The following is an 18,431-nucleotide window of genomic DNA, read 5'->3' on the forward strand; positions in this document are numbered from 1 at the left end:
GTGCTCCTCCTTCTTCCTAACACGGCCCTTCTTAGTCCTTGTGGTGCACAGTGCGCTTCAGCCTCACCCCTAAATCCTGGGATTCTTCACAATGATGTCTTGTCTATGGATAGTTGCTAGCTGGTGTTTTTGTGAGGAAGACTGAAGTCAGGAATGATCTATGTTGCCATCTTGGTGGCCTTACTCGTAGATAGGCTTCTGACATCAGAGAAGGCGCTTTCAGATACCAGAGCGGTGCATTGACAGTCAGGAACTTAAAAAGTAAATGTCTTCAGGCGCCTGGGTGGCTTAGGCATCCGACTTCAGCTCAGGTCATGATCTCACCATTTGTGGGTTCGAGCCCCACGTTGGGCTCTGTGCTGACAGCTCGGAGCCTGGAGCCTGCTTCGGATTCTGTGTCTCCCTCTCTCTCTGCCTCTCCCCCACCCACGCTCTGTGTCTCACTTTCAAAAATAAATAAATATAATAACAAAAAAAGGAAATGTCTTGTGTTAGTTAATTGAAAGAAGAGCCATATTCTTTCTATGAAACATGCAGGACTCAGAGTTGATAAGGTGGGAGCCTTGTCTGAGAGCCTGTTTTTCCTATACTTAGGTCAGCTACTGATGCATGATGACATTTTGGGAAGTATGACTCTTCAAAGGGCATTTCATTTTCACTAGTTAAATAGCAGAGGCTAGAATAAGGTCTACCAGTAAAGTGACAGGGTACTTGGATCTCACTGGTCAGGTGATTTGAGGCAGAGTACGAAGTCCTGAGTCAGTTGGTTGCAACCCTCGCTACTCAGATTACCTAGGAAGCTTTTAAAAAGAGTGTATATGTGTGTACATATATGTATGTGCATGTATACATCCATGTGTATATATATATATATATATATATATATATATATATATATATGTATATATATATAGTGTGTGTGTGTGTTTATGCTGATCCCACCCTAAAATAATTCTGTTTGAATTGGTCTGGGGTGAAGCCCAGGCATTAATATTTTCAAAAAGCTCTGCAGATGATTCTAATGTCTGTGCAGCTAGAACTCTGAGCCACTCTCCAGTGCTCTCTGAAAACGCTCTCATGTAATTGTCTCCCTGTGTATTTCCCCCACAAAAGGAAAATTGTGCATCGTGCCACTTTAAATCAAACTTTATAACATGTAGGAACTGTCAAAATATAAACATTTGCTTTATTTAAAATTACTTTTAAGAATAGCAAAGACATGTTATCCGATTAGCTATTTCTTACACTCTTTTCATGCATCATTTTTGTGCATCTCATTACCTCTTTAGAAATATCTAATGAAATCAGTACTATAATAAAAACACTCCATTTTCAATTAAGAGTGTTTATTTGAAAATGTTAATATAAGTCAACTGCCTGTTCTACTTCTGGTGACTGTGAACCTTAGTTCTTGTATTCATTGTCACATATGAATTTTCCTTTTTTGTAAAGGAAAAGTTGGCAATTTCCAATTATGATATTTGTAAGAGACTCCCTTTCCCAATTACTAAAGCAACCACTCTTTGAATCTTTAGCATATCAGAATTCTTTTGGATATAATCTTTATGAGACTTTGTCAGTACTGTCCTTTATTTTAGAAATGTGCAGATGAAAAAATACATTCTCATACGAACGTAACAGCATTGTTACATACAACAAATTTCCATCAGTACTCCTTCCTATATGTAAACTGAGGAGAAAGCATTTGGATGAGCTGGGAGGTAATTTAAAAGCTAGCTTCATTTGTGCCCAATATTTCCACGAAATATCCAAAACCCTTGTAGAGAGAATCATATCATCAGTGTGTAATCACAAGAGAGAATATAGTTGAAGCCTACTCCCGATGATGGTGGTGAAGTGAATTGGTATTAGAATAATACATGTCATGACATGGTTTTAAATATAAAAGATGCAATCCACATGATACTCGGGAGTCTTCACTAATATTATTTGCTTCACCTGCCATGCAAAGGAATTCAGGCTGATGCAATTCTCTAGTAATCCACAGGACTCAGAAGGTTTAACATAGGATTCTGGGGTAACTTAACTATAAATTGAGAGATCAGCTCTGAGTAAACATTTTGGTGTTTTCCTCGCTGTGTTCTGGAAGTTCCGGGATGAAGGGACTAAAATAAACGTTGTTATACAACCCAATGTGCTCTGATGCAGGAACTCTCCCTGGGCTCTTTGTTGAAGCTGAGTCTGTGCTTCGGTGCTGGCTTGTTGCCCTATGTCTACCTTCCTGTCTCGTCCTACCTCAATCAAGCCCGTTGGACCTGGGGAGACCAGACAACATTGCTAGGATTTTTGACGCATTTTCTCAGGGAAGAATATGGAACATTCAGTCTGGTAAATTTATATTTAAAACCCTTTTGGGGCACTGGGCTGGCTCAGCTGGTAGAGCATGAGACTCTTGATCTCCGGGTTGTAAGTTCAAGTCCCATGTAGGGTGTACAGATTACTTAAAAAATAAGATAAACTCTTAAAAATAAGTAAAACACTTTTAAGGAAGTAAATGGCAAAACTTCAGTGTTCTGCCTGGGCTTTGACTGAAAAAAACAATATTTATCAATGACAGTACAGAGAATTTTCATTTCAGTTATTTACATAACAGACTTGCTCCTTGGAATATGGCCTTTAACAGACATTAGAAAAAAATTGGAATCCCCAAACCTGACATCATAATGTCGTATATCCCGAATATATTTCTCAGTATGACAAAGTTAAAAAGATTCTGCCGCCAGCACTTGAAACACTTCATTCTTAGCATCGGGTATCACTTTGGTCCCTCAGTCTGTGATTTAAAAATATTTGGAAAAGATTAAAGAAAAAAAAACCTCAAAATTCTTAATCTACCTCGACCAAAACACTTCCTTTTTTCACATTTGACAAATAGTGTTCGTGGTACTATTTACTGTAATACCTATGTGTAAATACTTTATAAAATATAATTTCACTAAAATTGCATTATAAAAGTTCAAAAGGCCCTACTGTCCCTAAAACATAAGTCAGGGCAAAACACTGAGTGTGGTTACGGTAAAGGTTATCTGAAAAATAGGAGGACAAATTCATGTTTTTTTTTGTTTTTTGTTTTTAATAGAGACAGTTGTCTCGGATTTTTCTTTCATGGTTTGTGTTTTTTGTGCCTTCTACGAAGGCAAATCTCCGAACACTACATGTTATTTGACACCATTGATAGAAAATTCTAAACCATACAAAAACTAAACAGTCTATTACTCAAGGAGACATACAAAAGAAGTAGAACTATATATTATTAGAAAGTAGGGGAATAATTAACACCAAATTCAAGGTAATAGTTACCACTGGGGGGTAAGAAAAGTGAGGCTGATGAGTGCTTTGTGAGATACCCTATGGTATTGGTGCAGTTCTGTTTCTTAAGTGAATGGTGGCTCTATAGACTTTAAAAAAAAAAAAAACTGTTTATGCCTTAAATACACATTATATATGTTATTTGTATGGAGGAGATATTTCATAATAAAATAGGTTAATGAAAGGATAATTATTAATTACTTCTTGACTTAGAAAGTTTGATACTTTAAATTTATACTCTGGCTTACTTATATTGGTTATTCCATTACAATATTGCTTGAGGGCCATTCCAGATTTGAAATTTGTATAATTCACATGTAATTGTGAAATTATAGACTAACATGTGATAATGAGCTCTAATCAAAGTGCCTTAAAGAGACTCCGTAACAAAAGTGTAAAGTCTGTTAATTCATTAATGTGTTAATCATTCCTGCTGGAAATATTTTAACTGATTTTTAGCCAATCATTATTTCTGCATTAATTCTTCCTAAAGAAAGTGTTTAGTTTTCATTGACTTCTCTGCAAAAACTCAGCAAGGCTGTGAAGTAAAGACTGAATAAAGAGAGATGTTGCTTTGTCTATTTAAAACACGCATATTTTAAATCAAGGTAGTTAAAATACAATAGCCTAACAAAGCTTCAGTTTAATGCTTGCACAAGTAAATTTTTCTCTTTTATGTTTAGGCCAAATCTGAAATAGGATCCAGTATGTCTGAAATTTTGCTGTGAGTATGAAATATTTGAAACTGTGTTTTGTTTTGTTTTTAAGTTTATTTATTTATTTTTGAGAGAGAGAGGGAGAGCGTGCATATGCAGGGGAGGGGCAGAGAGAGAGAGGGAGAGAGAGAATCCCAAGCAGGCTCTGGCTGTCAACGCAGAGCCCCATTTGGGGTCGATCTCACAAACCCTGAGATCATGATGTGAGCCAAAATCGAGAGTCAGATGCTTAGCTGACTGAGCCACCCAGGTGCCCCTGAAACTGATTTTAAGTAAATTCTCTATTCATTCCTTTAAGTGAGTTTTGGGTTTTCTGGGTTTATCTCTTTGTGAAGCAGTATGTCTGAGAAGTAGCTTTAGCCTGTACAGGTAACAGTTGTGTGTGTATACTGTCAAACATTCTAGCATTTCCTTCAATAAGGTAAAGATTGAAGTGAGTAATAAATACAGCAGTTATTAAGAGACTACATAGAACCTACCGCAACTAAAATGTTTCAACTTTCATTTGGATACGAAATTATCCAATGCACTGTTTCTTTATACATAATTTATTCTTTGTTCTGGTTTTATATATGCTTTTTTTTCAGAGATATTTTATAACATTGTATTTAGCAATTTGATTATTTTATTTTTATTTAGAATTGAGCTATGTTCTTTAATTCTTGAGAGCTTTATTTACTTGATGTCTCTTAAGACTTTTTCTTTAGGCTGTCCTTAAGCTCTATTTTGGACTTAAATATTTTTAATATCCAGCCTTTTTTAGAGCCAGGTTAAGCAAATAAATTTCATCTGCATTACCCACTAGGGTTCTTTGAAAAATGGGTTAATATTTGCTTTAAACACACAGATTAAGACAACTTGAAAAATATCCATACCAATCCTTTACTATTTTTATAATATTTTCAATATAAAATTATGGCAAATAGTCTTCTATCACAGGTGATCTCCTAAGTAATTATTAATGTGGGATTCCCAGGACTATTTGAAAACCATTTTTGTTTTTTTTGGTTTTTTTTTAACATTTATTTATTTTTGAGACAGAGACAGAGCATGAACAGGGGAGGGTCAGAGAGAGAGGGAGACACAGAATCTGAAAAGGCTCCAGGCTCCGAGCTGTCAGCACAGAGTCCGACGTGGGGCTTGAACTCACGGACCGCAAGATCATGACCTGAGCCGAAGTCGGCCGCTCAACCGACTGAGCCACCCAGGCGCCCCAATCTGAAAACCATTTTTAAAATATGGGGAGAATATTTCAACTCTGTATACAAGGCAGTTCATAGGTTCTTACAGTTTCTGTCTTGTTAACTTGCTAGCTTGTTTGCTTCCTGCCATCCTTCCTTTCTTTTTAAATGACCCTTTTCCCTACTCCCCAAATATGATGCATAATCATTATAAGAAGTTTAGAAAATCCAGGTAAGCAAAAATAAGAAAATTAAAATTATTATAATTCCAACATACAGAGATAACCACTGTTGCTAATCCAGTAACATTTTTGTCTGTGTCCTTCCAATATTTCTTCTGTTTTTGTTTTTAAAAATGGCATCGTAATATGCATACTGTTTTATTAGCCTGCTGGTTTTCATTTTATACTGTAATTTGAAAACACTTTCCTGGTACCAATTATTCTTATGTAACCTTTTGTTGGTTCTCACAACTAATTTTGAATATTTTTTTTTATGTCTGACTGAACCTTTGTGGGTCCTTTTTCTTTTTCGTTTGGAGAAAAGGTCGCCAGAAGCTCAGTTATAAAGACAGCTTTACCAGTGGCCGTGGACTTTCATTTTATTCTGCTTTGCTCCATGCCAGAAGACTCACTGCTGCTCTCTTACCCACCTCACAGGGTTATCACACTGAAGATTGCTAGTATATTTTACCTTCACAAATCCCACCTGAACTCCAAAGAACTCTCAAGAGTAAGGCACCTTTGTGAAGGCGCCTGGGTGGCTCAGTTCGTTGAGCATTAGACTTCGGCTCAGGTCATGATCTCACAGTTTGTGATTTGAGCCCTGCGTTGGGCTCTGTGCCGACAGCTCGGAGCCTTTCGGATTCTCTCCCTCTCTCTCTGCCCCTCTCCTCCCTCTCTCTTTCCCAAAAATAAAGAAACATTAAAAAAAAAAAAAAAAGTAATGCTAGACTTTACATCTAACTTTTATTAGGTGCACATAAAAGTCATCTATTGGGGAACACAAAAGCTTCCTTTATAGTGAAGGAATAGCAGTTAAATATGCCCAGAAAAAAGACATGACAACAGTAATGACCACTCACACCCACGCTATTTGTTCAAACCAAATCATAATGTAGCATGGAGGCTTAATCCTAGCACTCTCTGACTGAGGGAGAGAATTTCTAGCCTTTAATTGTTTCAGGTGGACAGGAGTGTTGAGAGAAGCAACTCATAATTAACCTACTAGAAAATCCTTCAAAATGATGGGACCTAATCATCTATCCTTTTCCAGTCAAGCAAATTAAATTCTTTCCCCATGCATATCTCTAAATTGCAATCCTGTACAAGGAAATTATTGAATCTAACCCTAGGCAGTGACCATGTTTTAGAGCTAACACTTAAGCAACAGATCTCCAAGAATTAATTTTGAGACTGACTTCATTCCTTTTGAAGAATGGTTTGAAATGGGCCGCATGCTGGAATCAATTTTTCAAGTGTATTTGAAAATGGGTAAGAATATCTTCTCATAGTAGATGAGTCTCCATTAGTAAAAGACACATTGTGTGGTTTCCATAATTATGGCATCGCATTTTCTCCAGCAAAATTGCCGGTAGGGAGAAGAAAGTTCTTTGAGATGGTGTATAGAGTCGTTTCTTTTTTGAAAAGTGGAGACTGCTAGAGCTGTTTTAGAACTCAGAAAGCAGTTGGAAAATCCTTATTAGTTAATGGAAGAATTTAGTTTAATTACAGGAAAAAGAATACATTTCTCAGAGATGGCTTCAACATTTTTGAACCACATAATATAGAAAACAAGGAAGCCTTTTAAGGGAGATCACCTCTCTTGTTCTTGTTTCCTTTTTTATGATTGGATCTCCAGAAAATTATTTGAATTAATTTTGTTTTCAATTAGGAAATCACAGGAGGCCATGTGTACAATGCTGACAGAAGTTCCAAAACCCATTTCTGATGACTTCTTACCAAACCAATCAGAGGATACAAATTGGTTTATGATATCGATACACCATACCAATATTACAAATACAGAAGAATTACTTGCTCTGATCCTAAGCCAAATATAAAATTGGTAACCCAATGTCACAATTGGAAAACATCTTGGAACTATTTAACCCTTGGGGTGCCTGGGTGGCTCAGTGATTAAGCATCAGATTTCAGCTCAGGTCATGATCTCGCAGTTCGTGAGTTCAAGCCCCACGTTGAGCTCTGTGCTGCCGGCTCAGACCTGGAGTCTGCTTTGGATTCTTTGTCTCCCTCTCTCTCTGTCCCTCCCCTGCTCACATTCTGTCTCTCTCTCTCTCTCAAAAATAAACGTTAAAAAATAAATTTAAAAAAAGAACTGTTTAACTCTTTCTTGTGCTACCTTTTCTCCCAAATTTAAAATGAGAAGACAAAGTAATTTTAAAATCTGACTCCAGCCCTTAAAAGTATTCAGTGCATTATCAGGTGTGTCTTACAAATAATGTTTTATTTGGAACTAACCAAGTTTGTTTTTACCAACAATAAGTTAGATTGTCTTTTACAGTTCTCAAGTAACAAGTATGAGGACCCAACTCTCATTCAACATTCAAGCCCTCGCAGTTTGGGCAAATATATCTTTAGCAAGAAAGTGAGTAGTATAATTTTTCCCTGTTTTCTTCCCCATATTCACTAATTCCATTCATATTTTAATATGTCATTGTAGAACATTGCAAGTATTATTTTATATTAAATATAAATGACTCTGACACTTCTGTTACAGCAAATTTGTATTCTTTCTTGCTAGTTTTTTTTTTTTTTCCTGATTATAAATTAATGATTTTGGAAGACTGAGCATTCATTACATTACAATCTAAGTAAGCAAGTCATTTGATGTCTTAAACTTCTGGTTTGATCCCATACTCTGCCCATAGCCACTTATTGTTGCATTGCAAAAGAAGTAAGCCATAATTTGAATCCCTCTGAAGAAAAAAGTAACCTCTGATGATAAAAGAAAACCTGAAAAATGCAACACTCCATTAATTTTTTGTTCATTTGCTTTCTAGTCTAAGTGTTTTATGTAAATTTATACATGTACATATATTTGTAGTTGTGTTTCCTTGGCACTTAACGTTATATTGTGAACATTTTCCCGTATCATAAAAACACTTAAAATCATTTAAACGTCTGTGTAAAACTCCATTCTGTGACCTGGGAGAATTAACTTTTAACTATTTGAGAACTTTCAGATTGCTTCCACTCTTTCTGCTACAAGTAATATTAAAGCATTTTTATGGATTAACCTTTATCCACATTTCTGGTTTTTCTTAAAGATTTACACTTACATGTCAAATTGCTAGGTCAATGAGTGTGATTATTTTTAAGGCTCTTCATATATATTATCAAAGTATCTTTTCTTGAAGATTATAATAACACATGCTTTCACAGTATTACGTCCTCACCAATATTGAGGTTTGTCATTGTAAAATCTTCTTATTTTGATGCATGACATTATTCCTTTGTTTTGCATATGTTTAATTGCATCTCAAATTTAACAAGATTAATAACCTGTATTTCTTCTGCAAATCTTAACTTTCTATCTGTTGCTGTATAGTTCCAAGTGAAGTCGTCTGTGATATGTATTACAGTGTGTAGTGAATGGCTATGTTTTGGTTATATGTTCCCACTCAGATTTCTTTCAACTGAGATCTTTCTTTGTCCCTAGTTAAAAATGGAAAGTTTTATGGATCTAATTTTTTTTTCCTGTAGTTTAAACCTATGTGATATTGTCATTAATATTCATGCACATAAATAATTTTGGACATATTTAAATTTTTTTATAGGGACAGACAGAACCCATCATTAGTATGGCTTTTTACTGGAATGTTTTGCATTTATTCATTGTTCTTCGCTTGGAGGGCGAATTTAGATATTTCAAAACCACTTTTCATGGGTGTGGTAAGTTTGACTTGGATATGGCCCTTTGACCCAAAAGGTGATTAGGAATGTACAATCTTGTCTTCACGAATCTTGTAGAAGAGTGACTTATCTTAGAATAGTTAAAATTGTGTATAATTTATTATAGATCAAAAATTATTAGCGTATTCTCTTTGTAGTAGAAATTATAAATGTAGATAGCTCTTCTCTAATGGCGGAAACCAATGCAGTGTGTGTGTGTGTGTGTTCGAGAGGCCTAATAAACAATACCCTATTTGATCATCTGAATCCTGAATCAACTGAGAAATGAGATAAACCAGGGTGAATCACCTTTATCACTGATCACTCTGAGATTGGAGAGTGTGGTTTATGTCTGCGGGCAAGGGGGCGTCCTCATAGCACTTCCTGGAATGGACAGACCCACCTACTAGTCACAGGCAGCACTGTCCAGGGCAAGACCCTCCCCACCCCACACCCACCCCACTGGTGCCACAGGGACAGAGTCTGCCCCTGGACAGGTGCATCCTGTAGGCAGATCACTTCCAAGAGAAAGAGGAAAGGGGAGGGCTATGCGGACCCACCCTCAGCTCCCAGACTCCCCCCACCCCCCGTCAGCTCAGTGCCTGCACCCCTCGGGAAAGAAGTGAGGGGTGTTACATTGGTGGCGCTTCCCCACGTGGGAGGAGACACCAGGAGCAAAGCAAAAGCATTTCTCCACCCCCTCCACCTTACAAGTGGCAGGAGTTCAAGGCGCAGGCCACGGGATTGAAAAGAATGTGTGGATCCAAAAAGGGAGATTCGTGTGTCAAATGGGAAAGGGGAAATATTTGAAAATTGAAAGCTAGAGGGACGTGGAGTCGGATTGGGGAGAGTCAGTTAACAAGACCTGCGTGACAGCAGGCCTAAGCAGCTAGGCACACGCGGTGTATTTTTTTAAGTCGACAGGTGCCTGATTGGTTGCATAAAGCAGCCAGCCGGACGTGCTGCTCTTGTGTCTCTTGCACAGGTGGAAAGATTCTGGATGCAGAGCAACGCTGTGGTGGCCGTGCTCGCCGGCGTCGGCTTGGCCGCGCTAGTTTCTGAGAGCAACCGAGTGCTGAGCACCAGTGGGCTTCAGTGTCTGGAGTGGCTTTCAGCAACGCTTTTTATAATGTACCAAATATATTCTAATTTCAGGTAACACATGCTTGATTTTATGAAAAGTCTCACCCAAACAAGAGACGTTTGGATGTTTAGATCCTTGGACTTTGTTGCACCTGTAACCTCCACTGGTTTTCAGAGTGAGACGGCTTGGTCTGGATGCGGTGCTTCTGCCTGAACAGAATCTCAGCCTGACTCATGCGTAGTTTCAGGGCGTTGCCAGCAAGGCTTTGGGTGGCACATACCAACCAGTTGTATATTTTCCTCCCCCTCAAGGAGCCCTAGAGAGACTTTGTAGGATCTGGAGGATGCGTCCGTGATGTGTCCATGATCTAAAATACCACTTGGGGGGCGCCTGGGTGGCTCAGTCGGTTAAGCGGCTGACTTCGGCTCAGGTCACGATCTCGCAGTCCGTGGGTTCGAGCCCTGCGTCGGGCTCTGGGTTGATGGCTCGGAGCCTGGAGCCTGCTTCCGATTCTGTGTCTCCCTCTCTCTCTGCCCCTCCCCTGTTCATGCTCTGTCTCTCTCTGTCTCAAAAATAAATAAACGTTAAAAAAAATTTTTTTTTTTAAATACCACTTGGATGGAGAGTAAAGGCATTTGGGCCTCTTTGTATGCCCTGAAATAATTCCCTTTATCCTTCAAAGATTGCATCTTTTGAGTAACACCTGGCCCTTTTCTAGTTCACTCCATAGCAGTGAATATTAATTATTTTGAAATCATTGAAGTTCTAAAAGTTTCTTCATTCTTATGCATTAGTATTATATGTACTTTTAAAAATCTGTTTGATAACCATGCCAATGAAAACCTCAGTCTAACATAAGAGATGTCCAAGTTTTAGATGATAGTTCATTTATTTCCATCAGCGTTGAGTAAACGTTACAGAGGTGGAAAGAGTCCACTGGAGTTTTATGATAGTGAGATTTGATTGGTATTGAAAAAAGTTTTTTTATTAATGTTTATTTCTGAGAGAGAGACAGAGACAGAGCATGAGCTGGGGAGGCCTGAGAGAGAGGGAGACACAGAATCTGAAGCAGTCTCCAGGCTCTGAGCTGTCTGCACAGAGCCTGACATGGGGCTCAAACCCACGAACCACGAGATCATGACCTGAGCTGAAGTCGGACACTTAACCGACTGAGCCACCCAGGCGCACTGATTGGTATTTTAAAAGGTTAAATTTCTGGGGCACCTGGTGGCTCAGGTACAACTCTTGATTTTGGCTCAGGTTGTGAGATCGAGCCCTGCGTGGGATTCTGTGCTGGGGGGTGGGGGGGCGTAGGGTGGTGCCTGCATAAGATTCTTTCTCCCTCTCCCTCTGCTACTCATGTGCCTGCTCTCTCATAAATACATACATACATATATACATGCATATATACTTAAAGCCTTTAAAAAATAATGATTAAAAGGTTAAATGTCCCCTTTCAACTTAACTTTAAAAACTGATGTTCTTTATAATACCAGGGTAGAGCCAGTGTTGGGAAGGCTGCTTCACAGGAGGTCTGGTGGGAAGGGGACGTGTGTCCCAGGCACAACTCCATAGCTAGCTTAACAAGGGTCTGCAAAGCCCACATGTTTCCCACGTTTGTTTTATCCCAATCTCCTCCTGACTCGGGTCTTTAGGGCAATCCAGGTTCGACATCAGGGATGCTTGTACAAGGCTGGGTTATTTTGTTTTGATTCTTGTATTTGTCCCAGGGGAATGGAATAGATGGCAACTTCACTAGGTGGCAAAATGTGAGGCATCACCCTGCGAAGTAGGGAATCCTAGCAGGAAGCAGTTGCAGCAGTTTCAAAGGCAAGGGTTAATATTTTGTTCCTAGCAGTGTTCATTTGCTTTGTGACGCTAGCCCAGTGATTCAACTTTAGACTGTGTGTCTCCAAACCATTAAATGTAACAGACCTGATAATAACAGGAAGGACATTGCTTGTTCCGTGTTTTGATGCATTTACTCTCTTGTAGTCTATTTCTTTTTTCATGGGAAGCTCTTAGAATTCATGCCAGTTTTCTTTGAAGTTAGAAAGTCCACTCCATCACTGAAAAGAGTTGTACCGCTGTTGTTGGCAATAGCAAAAAATGCCTGGAGAGAAGTAAACAACTCAACCAGCGGTTCCTTCCCTTCCTTCTTGTTGGTGTCATTCCCTAATGAGTTAGTTCTCAGTCTAGAAAGGAGAGAAGAGCCTATGGTGCGGGGGAAGTGGTGAAAAGGATCAACCTTGCATGCAAGAGAGTCAGACCAATGTCATACGAAGTTATGCCAGAAATTGGTAGATTTCCTTTCAATTTCTGAAAAGTCCTTTGGTCTAAATGAAGTTGACATGACATTACCTTGAATTCCAAGTGAAATCAGAAGACTTACTTCTTTTTAGTGAAATTGGGTGTGGTTTTAGGGGGGAAAAAAGGACTGATTTCTAAGCACTAACCGATTCCCTTTTTATAGAAATGATAAATTCCAGAAGCAAAGCAGTCCACTGATTTTTGTTTAATTGCACAATCAGTTTTCTTTCAGATGATAGTGTTCTTTTTTCAAATATATTTATCTTCTTAAAAGATATAAATTAGAATACTTTGAAACAGTACATGTAGAGTGTGTAATGGGAAAAGAATGGTGCAGAAAATAAATTCAGTCTTGTTCAAACTGTAGCCATATGTTGCTATTTTAATGTTTCTTTATTCTTTTGTTTAGCATTTGTGACCAAAGGACCAACTATGTTATTGATAAATTTGCAAAGAACCTTCTAGCCTCTATGCCTCATGATGCAATTATCTTACTCAGAGGAGATTTGCCAGGGAATTCTCTCCGTTACATGCATTATTGCGAGGGACTGAGGCCAGATATTTCACTAGTGGATCAGGAAGTAAGTATGTGAAGAATATACTTAGAATATAGTAACAGTAATCGCTTTAAAGCAAATATTTTTTAAACTATTTTTTAACAGTGGATGGGTACAGTTTTCATGAAAACTCTTAGATAGAATATACATCATGTTCTTTTGTTTATTTTAACTAATGTATAAGCCATATGAATTGGTTCCTTCTCATCTAAACAGAATGTTTGGGGGCGCCTGGGTGGCTCAGTCGGTTAAGTGTCCAACTTTGGCTCAGATCATGATCTCACCGCTTGTGAGTTTGAGCCCCACATCAGGCTCTGTGCTGACAGCTCAGAGCCTGGAGCCTGCTTTGGATTCTGTCTCCCTCTCTCTCTGCCCATCTCCTGCTCATACTCTGTCTCTGTCTCTCTCTCTCAAAAGTAAATATTTAAAAAAACTTTTCTAAACTGAATGTTTTAAGAATTAATGTTTTTCATGGTAGAATCAAATAATATATTTGGCCAACACAGCCATTCAAATTAACACTGCCCACTGGTCCAGAGGTTAAAATATTTTAGGTTGAATATAAAATAAGTTATACTGCAGGTAAGTAAACATTTCATTCTAAGTAGAAATTATTAACCCCAATTCTGCTATAGAATTTTGAGTAAACTTTGTTGGTCTTGTGACAAAAATACGTTTGGAGAGGACTTGTGAAAATTTCCAGGTCTATTAAAACAATCTTCTGAAACTGAAGAAATATATTTAAACTATAAGATTTCTAATTTAAACCATAAATACCTAAAAGGGAACAAATCTATCTCTGGTGTTTTTAGAGCAGTCATCAGGGAAAGAGAATTCCTAATCTTTATACTAATCTTAATACTATGATTAGTTTGATTGAGCAAATTAGTAGGCACAATACTTAATAAATTTTGTTGAATTAATGAATAATTGGAATTTTTTGGAGAAAACTGGATAAACAGATTTGCAAATATGGGGAAACTTGCAAATTACACATTTTTTTGTAAGCAGTTTGCTTTTATATCAGGTACACAAATTGATTAATTTGATCTTCAACCTAGCTTCTGACAAAAGCGAGGTTATTAGTTGATAATGTGGTATCCCACCATGATTTTAAAATACTGTGTAGGACGGCAGTCACTATCGTTGAAAAGCGTGGATTTCAAAGTTAATTAGACCTAAATTCAAGTCCTCATTCTGTCACTTCCAGGATGTGTGACATGGGGCTAATGATTTTTCCTCTCAGAGCTTCTGTCTCCTGATCTATAAAATGGAAATGATCATCATTTAAGTTAGGATGCTTTTGAATGCAAGAAACAAAATACCTAAGAGTAGCTTAAACCATAGAGTGTTTAATCTCCCGTAAGAAGTAGTCTGAAGATAGGAGGTTTTAAGATGGATAATACAAGCAGTTCAAGTGATGTCAGTGTTCCAGGCCCACTTTTCTACATCCATCTTGAACTGATGAATGTCCAGTTCCAAGCATCACATCCTAAAAGGAAGCAAAGTGCCTCTCCTCCTCTCTCCTCTCCTCCTCTTTCTCTTTCTCTCTCTCTCCCCCGTCCCCTGCCCCCCACCAACCTCCTATCTCTCTTCCCCTCTCTGTTGAGAGTAACATGTGCCCCAGAAGCCCCTAGCAGACCACCCCGAGGGCCCCCCTCTAATCAGTATTGGGTCATATGCTAATTCCTAAACTCCTTGCTGGCAGAAGGGAAAGACTAGACCCAAGGATGGAGCTGCCCTGGACTACCAGGTCAAAGTCAGGATTGTGTCAGTGAGGAAGAAGAGGGTATTAGCTGTTGAGTAGGCACCCAGCAGTGTCTAATGTGATTACTATGCAATAAGGTTACTATGAGAATTAAATGAGAAATATTAAGGTTGTAGCATATAGAAGGTGTTGAATTAATGTTAATATCCCTAAGAACTGAAACTATTGCGTCATAAAATCTAATTCAATAAGTATGTTTGAGTATTTACAATGTACACCTAGATTAAAATTAATTTGTCATCTCTAGTTAAATTACTTATATAAAGCAAGTAACACATAAGCATAATTGCTCAAAAGGTGATATCTAAACGATAACAAAGCTTTGAAGGTGTAAATGGGAGTCTTTTCTTTAAAAAAAAAAAAAGTAAATCTGTACATATGAAAGTATAGATAAGGATATACTAAGTATAGAATTAAGAAATAATGATTTTTCCTGATACTGATGATTTATTTTAATCAAAAGACCATGTGAGAATGTACAATTTGGACATACTGATACATTCAGATAATTTTTCCCTTTGAGGTCTAGATTGTCATATGTTGAGCTTCTCAAGGGCAGGGATTTTATCTTCTTCATTGTAGGTGGGCAGTACTTGTTTCTGGAGTAAATGGATGAACAAAAGAGTCGAGTAATGACACATCTCTGTATCTTGCCCAGGTTGTCTAGCCTGGCCACCAAAGACCTTCCAACTTCAGCAAACATAATCTGAGAACCATTCAATGCCAGGCACTGTGCTAGGTGCAGAGGCACAAAGATGAAAACATACAGTCCCTTCCCTCGAGAAGCTCACAGTCTAGTGAGTAGTGTAAGAGCTGTGACAGAGGTAGGTACAAGGTGCTATAGGAGCCTATCATTCTGCGGTGGAACCTGGGGAGGGCATCATGGATGAAGTGATACTTAAGCTTGGTCTGCAAGTTGGGCACACATTCTCTAGGTGTGAGACGGGGGAAGGTCATTCTGGCCAGTGCGTCCGTCAAGTGCATGCAGGTAAGATCAAACTAAGTGCTTAGGTTACCAATAGTAGGCGCAGCTTAAGAAATGAAATCCAAGGTGAAAGTCATTTAGAGGAGTAGTCAGTGGCGAATACCTCGGTTGTGCTTGTTCATATTTTTCAATCATGTTAATATTTAATGAGTATAATATCCACATTTTAGAACTTTTTTCTGTTTCCGATTCTGTGTCTCCCTCTCTCTCTGCCCTTCCCCCGTTCATGCTCTGTCTCTCTCTGTCCCAAAAATAAATAAAAAAACGTTGAAAAAAAAAAAAAAATTTAAAAAAAAAAAAAAAAAAAAAAAAAGGGGCGCCTGGGTGGCGCAGTCGGTTAAGCGTCCGACTTCAGCCAGGTCACGATCTCACGGTCCGTGAGTTCGAGCCCCGCGTCAGGCTCTGGGCTGATGGCTCGGAGCCTGGAGCCTGTTTCCGATTCTGTGTCTCCCTCTCTCTCTGCCCTTCCCCCGTTCATGCTCTGTCTCTCTCTGTCCCAAAAATAAATAAAAAAACGTTGAAAAAAAAAAAAAATTTTTAAAAAAAAAAAGAACTTTTTCATTGTACTTGGTCAACTTGATTCTTTTTTAAGAAGTATATCAAAAATATGACATCACTTATTATTTTTCTGATAGATGATGACTTATGAGTGGTATTTACCCAAGATGGCAAAGCACTTACCAGGTGTCAGCTTTCCTGGAAACCGGTGGAATCCTGTGGAAGGAATGTTACCTAGTGGAATGGTCACATTTAATCTTTATCATTTTCTTGAAATAAATAAACAGTAAGCATTCTTTTCATATAATAGCTTTTCTAAAATCTTAAGCTTTTCTAAAATTGTTTATGTAGCAGCTGTGCCTCATCCAAAAGACCAATTTTCTACACCTATTTCCCTGTCACCGGTGAGATTATCTTTGTAATTAAATTGAATATCTGTGCATAAATGAGGCCAGGCAGAAATAAATGTTATTGTTCTGGGTAAAGGAAAAATAAGGACAGATTAACAAGAATAGCAAATAAGATCTTAGTATAATTCAGAGAAATTGGAGATGTGCCTGTCTACTTGAAATCATTGCAGGTGGATCTCAAGCAATTATAGTTCCCCCCGATCAACACCATGGCCCCCTTTTAAGTGTAAAGCAAATTTTTTCCAGGAATAATCACTATATAAAAATAGCTTAAGGATTTTTCTAATAAAGGATAAGGCATTTTTGTAAATAAGAAAAACACCTACAGTTATGCTGGCTGAGATAACATATGAGAACTGTGAATTCTAGACTTAAGAACGTAAAATTATTCATAGTTAAGGTCAAGAATAAATAACTCCTTCAGTGGTAGAGTGTTGAACATTTTTCCTATCCATGAAATGCTTGAGATTGTCCAGAGTGTGAAGAAGAAAACGTATTTCATAATTTCTATTCTCTTACAAAGGGGATTTAAGAAATTCTTTCTAAATTCCCAAGTTAAATTATCCCTTACTAAGAATTTGATTAACATGGTACTTTTGGTGTTCAGAACCTGAAGTTTACTGTGGCTAATGAAGTGATAAGTAATGAGTATAAATGTTCTGTGAGAGTAATTTTAATTGTTCTATTTTTGAATAAGATATTAAGAGCCATTAACATCCCTAAATGGACATTTTTTTTGGTTAATTTTATTTAATTCAACCCCACAAACATTATTGAATCTACTATGCTCCAGCCTATGTTAGGCCTTGGCAATAAAGTGAGACTCAGTTCCAAGTTTAAGTAGACCACAATCTTGTTGTATATACACATAGATATGAGTATAACTGGCTGTAATATAATGAGGTAAGCTCTCTACTATGCTAGCTGAGCTTTGTGAAGTGTGAGACCCAGTCAATGTTCAATATGTGTTTACTGAGGATGATTTAACTGGGAGCATGGGTGAAGAAGCAATTAATTCTGCCTGGAGGCATTCATTCAGCATTTATTTAATAAATAATTGACTGTCCAAAATGACCCAACAACTACATAAGCTACAGATGCGTGGGCATGACCCCTGCTGTTGCAGTCTTTTGGAGAGGGTTTCAGGTGGTGCTGTAAATATGAAGCAGATAAATTACATTGTCATCTGGTAAGCATGGAAGTGTCAGTATGGACAAAATGTTGGAGATTTAAAGACTAGGTAGGAATTTGCCAAGTGGGTAGGAGAAGGCCAATTCAAGGGAAGTGCATGTGCAAAGTCATGGGAAGGGCCTGCTGAGCCCTGGGGAAACTGGGAGTGGTCCAGTAAGCTTGGGGCACGTGCTTAAAGGGCTAGGTGAAGAGATGAGTGGGGAGGCACGGGGAGGCCCAGATTGTGAAAGGCATTACCCCATTGGCCATTGGCATGAATGAGGCATGTCCCTGTTACAGAAATACTCTATGCTCCATGTGGAAATTCTAAAAAATACAGGCAAATAAATATAAAGAAGATCAATACTGTCTGTCTTTAAGATATCCACTGATAACATCTTGGTAAGCTTTTCGGAATTTCATTCATTTTTAACATCAATTATTTACTTCTACAAACACATATACACTCTCACAGACTGCTACAATACTAGCTGAGATAATAGTTTTC

General features: G+C 38.0%; 1 protein-coding gene across 8 annotated transcripts in view; it reads left to right on the forward strand.

Annotated features, from left to right (window-relative positions):
* The window catches only part of TMEM260 (transmembrane protein 260), a 101,112-nt gene that overhangs the window by 34,985 nt on the left and 47,696 nt on the right, over positions 1-18,431 (forward strand). For all 8 annotated transcript variants that reach the window (XR_013556102.2, XM_078448224.2, XM_078448223.2 and 5 more), the window contains 7 exons: positions 2,170-2,349; positions 4,014-4,054; positions 7,751-7,834; positions 9,027-9,141; positions 10,127-10,296; positions 12,945-13,116; positions 16,481-16,629. Coding sequence is in view for 7 of the 8 variants with exons in the window: in XM_078448224.2 (XP_078304350.1) it covers positions 2,170-2,349; positions 4,014-4,054; positions 7,751-7,834; positions 9,027-9,141; positions 10,127-10,296; positions 12,945-13,116; positions 16,481-16,629 (911 nt within the window). In the remaining variant the exon portion in view is untranslated. The remainder of the gene's footprint in view (positions 1-2,169; positions 2,350-4,013; positions 4,055-7,750; positions 7,835-9,026; positions 9,142-10,126; positions 10,297-12,944; positions 13,117-16,480; positions 16,630-18,431) is intronic.

The sequence above is a fragment of the Panthera onca genome, chromosome B3, assembly GCF_046562875.1.
Source record: "Panthera onca isolate mPanOnc1 chromosome B3, mPanOnc1 haplotype 2, whole genome shotgun sequence".
NCBI lineage: Eukaryota > Metazoa > Chordata > Mammalia > Carnivora > Felidae > Panthera > Panthera onca.